Here is a 6000-nt window from a genome sequence, read left to right as displayed (position 1 = left end):
TGATCAAACTAATTATATTATGGTACTGATATGATGCACAATGTAAGACAGAGGTAGATCTGCATATTGCCACTTAGTTGCAAATTCCAATTAGAACTGGTTCTCTTTGAAACATCAGTTTTACATAAACACTTATCCAATAGCACATCATAAACCACAGGGCTAGAATAATTTTTTTCTGTCATGTAAATGTGGAATTGAGAGCTAAAACTGTTAAACTTAGCAACAGATGATTTTTTTCAAGAGCAAAGTAATATGCAACCCATAGGACTCATAAGAAACCCTTGAACTAAATTATTAGTCACCTCTAGGGACATTGGCTAAATTCTGAGGGTGTTGGCATTAAAACAGAACTTAATTTTTTTCAGGCATTCAAAGATTTTCATGCATCGCGTACCTGAAGTTTTTGGTCTCTTGATTTTCTTTTGACTCACACCTCTTCCTCTCCTTCGTATATGAAAAACCCTCTTGGTGTAAGGAAAGCCCAGTCCTGGAAATTTTGCACTGAGGTTAAACCAAAATATTTGATCTAATTCTAAACCAAATACCACTATTTGGGGGTCTTATTTGTGGATTATTCAAAAACAAATGTTTCTGCTGTTCATCATTAATTTATATAGTATCACAAGGATAAAAGAGATCACTTCAGGAGTGGCAATGTTTCATGAAAGCACCAAGGTGTGAAGGGGTAGGCAGGTAGAGTGACCAATCAGATGAACACAACCACCTTTCACCTAGTTTTTCCTTAAAAAGAGTCAAACTGCTTTCAATTTTCTGGAGTGAAAATGGCAGCATAGGTAGTATAATAAAACGTGCAAGCTAACTGCTTCTTTCACATCCTCATAAAGTACTAATGTTTTCTAGAATACAATTTGCTGTAGGGCTCAGAGATGAGCACCTTTCACATCAGTTGATATGCACACAAGCCACTATCTGCTCAAAAGGAAACAGGTCCTTTTGTACACTCTAGTTAACAGCGACTCTCTCAAGAAAATAAAGTGTGTGTGTGGGGGAACGGTAATAACCCAACCCTGTAATAATACAACCCAGAGTCCTAGAAAGGAAAAAAATTAAGCCATATTGAAATAAAGACAATTTAGCAATATCCTAAAGGTCCCCAGTATGTCCACAATACTTGATATGGCACAGATACAGTCTTGAGTGTGCTAATACTTAGGTTGCTAAAAAGGGAGCCATGTGTGAGACAAAAACTAACTTGGAAAATTAAAGAGCCTGGATTTAGTCTCTGCTTTCTGCTCAACCCTTCTAAAACTTCTTTGCTGAGCAGTTTCATGCCGTTTGTTTTTACAACAGAAACAAGGGTCTTTGAAGACTTGGCCACAGTGTTACGAGTCTCTAAGGTGCTGGACAGCTTTATTCAATAAGAAACTACAGGTGGCAGTGGCTGAACTGCTCATTCAACAAACTGCTCTAAAGGGCCTCAGTGTCAGGGCATGCTCTCTGTACCCTTAATCCGGCCTTAATACTGCAAAACCTTAGCCTCACAGCGTTTAGCATTGTTAGGAAGGATGTACCTTTGTTTTTATACAGATTCTTTGTACAGAAATACTTCTTAGTGAAAAGTACAAAAACGACAATGGTGTGAAACAAATGAACTCATTAAAAATTGTTAGATGACTGACAGCCTACGTAGTTGCACACGAATGTAGCCAGACTCCAGAATCTTGTGGCAAAATAAAGAACAGTCTTACAGGCTTGTGTTGGAACTGTTTAGTTTATATTTTCCTAAGGCACAACCAAAGTTCTTTTAGATTTATATTTTGGCAAGTGTTTTTCTTGCTGGAGGATCATAAAAGCAGGTGGGAAGTATCTGCCTAATGGCATGTTGGCAGGCTAAAGTAAGGAAAAGAGTACCTGGACTAAAACTAAGGCCAGCAAGTGAAGAAAAACAACAAAATCTGTATTTGTTTTAAATTTGTACCAAGGCTTCTTACTGAATACTAGAAAAACAACAGAAGTGTCTTATACCTTTGCTTAAGAAAAAAGTGACTTTCCTTTGGAAGCCGTAGCTCAGAATTTAGTCTGGGGTAATGACACCACGTAGTAAAAACAATCTGGATTTTATAATAATGTATAAGCAGGGAAAAGTTGTAAAAATGCTAAATGGTACAGAGCTACAAATATGGTGATATATGAGCAAAGGGGTCAAATCAGGTTTTTATTCCAGGCAGGTGTTATGTTTGTGAAGAGTGATTCAATTTGTTATACATTCAAATCCACATTAGAACTAGCTGCCTTACAATGAGATTTCACTGCCATGTCTTAGCACTTTAATTTTTGGTAGTTCTGTTACAAGTTCAAGTAAGTTAGAGCTGTTTTCAACCCTTATATTACTTTCCTTCAACAAAATGAAGGAGCAGGTATTCTAATAAGCTTTATGTACATAAGATCCTGATCATTTTAGCTCTAGTTCACCCAACACATTTCCCTGGGCATAACCATGGCCTCTCTGAAAACTGGAAAATATTGCATAATTTTAAAAGTCAGAGTATAACGACATTTACTGGTAACTTCAAATGAGTTATTCTAGGAGGATGAAATATGTTTGCCCACCAATCATGTTTGCCTAGCCATAAAAAGTGACAACTTAAAGATCTGCAAAGATCAAAGGAAATGGAGCAACCACCTTTAACTGGGTGGAGGTGGAACATTCTACAGGTGTCCTGGTGGCCTTCATAAAGGTTACAAGATGACCCACCCACCCTGCCGGGCTGTGACCACAAACGACATCCCAGAGCCCACCGCAAATCTGGAATGTGACAAGTATAGAACCCAGTGGCAGGTCTGAGCTTGCTTATAACACTCGGACCAGCACAGAGGCAGACAATGAAGAACTACCAGAATCCCACAGATAGTTCTTTTTTCTTTCTTTTTTTTTAACCTTGGGAAACCATCCATGAGGTTACTATGACAAAAATATAAATCAAGGCTGAAATAGCTAAGTGCTGCCTCATAGCTGGCCATCTGGATATGGGGTTTTGCCAGTCCTTAGCTGACTGTTTTCATTATTTAATCAAATATTAAGAAAAGTTTAATTCACATGCAAGCCTTGTCAAAAAAGAGAAAAAGGTTAATTTCCTATGATCAGCACAAACTGTTAACCTGTTAAGAAAAGCCCAATATTTCCAGCATTCGAGTATATACATACACATCATGTCTGTTTCTTTTGAAACATCTTAGAGTGACGGTGAGGAGGAGGAAGACAAATGAGATAAAGACACAAGCTAAACATCCAACAAGCCCCATTCCTCATTCTCTGTATGGCTGGCAGCATTAGTCAGAAAGTCACTCCTTTGCTGCGATGGTCATGATATATTTGAACGCGTAGATCTCTAAAGATTTCCTTAATCGTTTGACCCGGCCTATGGTACGTGCTATTTCGTTTTACTGGTGAAATAATTCATCACTGCTTCCTGAGAGGCTCAAACAGGATCACTGGCCAGATTCCGAAGAGAAACTGTTTGGAAACAAGTTAGGACAAAATGAAAGAAGATAAAATTGTTCCATGTTATCCTTGAAAAAGGATGAAAAAGAACCCATGGGCTATGACTACAGTGGTTTGCTAGTGGTTGTCCTGGTATTAATAACCTGAGCAGAGCATATTCTTTGTAGGTCTACACCAGATCCCAGAAACTATTTTTATTTAATTTATTTAAATATATTAAGCATCTACGTTGTCAAGCATAGAGCTGGGCATTTAAATCATCTCAGATCTTTAAAATAACTCTACAATGTAGCTATTAACAGCTCCATTTTACTACTGAAAAAACTAAGGCTTAAAGAAAAGAGACTTGCCCAAGGTCATAGAGCAGTAAGTGGAAGACTTAAGATCCAAGAGCATCTCGTCCCATAGCCTGTACTCTCTCTCTGCTACATCTCCACCCCACCCCCTTCTTCCACCTCCATCCCATCCTCCCATTACCTCCGTCCTCCACACACACACACACACACCCTAGGAAGTGGACTTACCTTCACCTTTGGCCTGTATCTCAGGTAAAGTGTTCTTGTATATAAACTGAAAGAAAAGGGGAGGGGGGAAAACTTTTCAGACAAATTTTTTAAAAATTCAAGTATAGTTGATTTACAATTCTGTGTTAGTTTCAGGTGTACAGCAAAGTGATTCAGATATATATATATATATATATATATATATATATATATATATATATATATTTTTTTTTTTTTTTCTTTTTCAGATTCTTTTCCATTATAGGTTATTACAAGATATTGAATATAGTTCCCTGTGCTATACAGTAGATCCTTGTTGTTCATCTATTTTATTTATAGTAGTGTGTATCTGTTAATCCCAAACTCCTAATTTATCCCTCCCTCCCCACCCCCTTTCCCCTTTGGGAACCATAAGTTTGTTTTCTATGTCTGTGAGTCTATTTCTGTTTTGTAAATAAGTTCAGACAAGTTTTTAAATTCACGCAAACTGGCTTACTGACAAATTTAACCACAGTGCCTCTGTATATACAAAGAAAAAGCAACACTGACAAATAAACTTTGTTCATTTAGCAACCGTTTTTTGAGGACCTACTCTGTGCAGAACAGTTGGCAAGATCCTAAGGAAGATAGAAATGATCAACTCTCAGACTGTAACCTCAGGATGTTTGTAGTTTAGTAGGGAGCATTCTGCTCATGCTTGATGTGATTCATGTCATGATTGCCAGTTTCATCTCTGAAGATATATGGTAGTAAGAATTAAGGTAGTGTATTCCTAGAATATTTTAGAAACGGTTATACCAGCTCTATCAGGGTTACAATACAGGTATGAAATAACCAGGAAGGTATCACTTCTTCAGAGAATCCTTTAAAATGAGTCACCTCTAAAGATGAGATCAGACTCTGGGCGTCCCTGGTGGCACAGTGGTTAAGAATCTGCCTGCCAATGCAGGGGACGCGGGGTCAAGCCCTGGTCCGGGAAGAACCCACATGTCGCGGAGCAACTAAGCCCATGCGCCACAACTACTGAGCCTGCACTCTAGAGCCTGCAAGCCACAACTACTGAAGCCTGCGCACCTAGAGCCTGTGCTCTGCAACAAGAGAAGCCACTGCAATGAGAAGCCTGTGCACCACAACGAACAGTAGCCCCCGCTCGCCGCAAATAGAGAAAGCCCGTGTGCAGCAATGAAGACCCAATGCAGCCAAAAATAAATAAATAAATTTATTTAAAAAAAATAAAGATGAGATCAGATTCTAATATATCAGTCCGTACAGCAAAAATAAAGTTAAATTTATCTCTGAAAAATTTATTAAACTGTTCATAACTTAACAGCATACATAGTTTATATATAGTACACGATTTAACTGTATTTGAATAGTAATATACAGTATAAGTACGTATGCAAAACATAACTTTATAGCATGAAAAATTTTCTCCTTTAAATAAGAGAATGAAAAAGAGCACGTATGTTTGAATTTGAGTAACTTAGTGTGGCTATGATGCCATTCTAATGTACCCAAAACTGGAACTGTAAAGAGAAGCATCATATATTATGAATACTTTACTGTCTTAGAATATAATCTTACTCTGACAATTTTTCAGATGTTAATCTCTAAAAGAAAGTTGCCATGTTTTCTCTTCTCTTTAGTGAAGAGTCCTGGACTGGGGCAGAGAAGCCCTGGGTTCCAACCCTTGCTGTCACCTCCACCGCTCCCAACTATTTGTTAAGTACCTACAGCATGGGGGCAAGCACTGGACCCAGAGCTTTATACACACTTCATTCTTAAACTACCGTACTAGGTAGGTATTATTATTCCTGTTTTGCATATGAGAAAGTCTCAAAAAAGGTCAAATATTTCATTCAAGGTGCTACAGCTAGTAAATGCTAGAAGCAGGATTTGAGTTCAGGTGCTGTCTAATCATTATCCAATATATTCTACTCCAACTAGCCAGTGACCTTGAGTGTCACTTCTCTCTGGGCCCCAGTTTCCTTCACCATCAAATTAAGAAGTTATATTAGTTGATTTCTAAGG

The 6000-nt window shown here is 38.0% G+C and overlaps 1 protein-coding gene across 5 annotated transcripts in view; it reads right to left on the bottom strand.

Moving 5' to 3' along the window:
- Window positions 1-6000, bottom strand: part of ACER3 (alkaline ceramidase 3) — a 180857-nt gene continuing 174857 nt past the window's right edge. For 3 of the 5 annotated variants that reach the window (XM_027083473.1, XM_027083476.1, XM_027083477.1), the window contains 2 exons: window positions 3991-4036; window positions 1-3478 (listed from right to left, as the gene is read on the bottom strand). In XM_027083473.1, the coding sequence (XP_026939274.1) occupies window positions 3425-3478; window positions 3991-4036 (100 nt within the window). In that variant the 3' untranslated portion in view covers window positions 1-3424. The remainder of the gene's footprint in view (window positions 3479-3990; window positions 4037-6000) is intronic. The other 2 variants (XM_027083472.1, XM_027083474.1) reach the window with 2 other exon arrangements.

The sequence above is a fragment of the Aethalodelphis obliquidens genome, unplaced genomic scaffold (assembly GCF_003676395.1).
Source record: "Aethalodelphis obliquidens isolate GAN/ISIS:26980383/991018 unplaced genomic scaffold, ASM367639v1 scaffold50, whole genome shotgun sequence".
NCBI classification, from domain to species: Eukaryota; Metazoa; Chordata; class Mammalia; order Artiodactyla; family Delphinidae; genus Aethalodelphis; species Aethalodelphis obliquidens.
The sequence above is the reverse complement of the archived record's forward strand: the minus strand, read 5'-3'. Positions and strand labels throughout refer to the sequence as shown.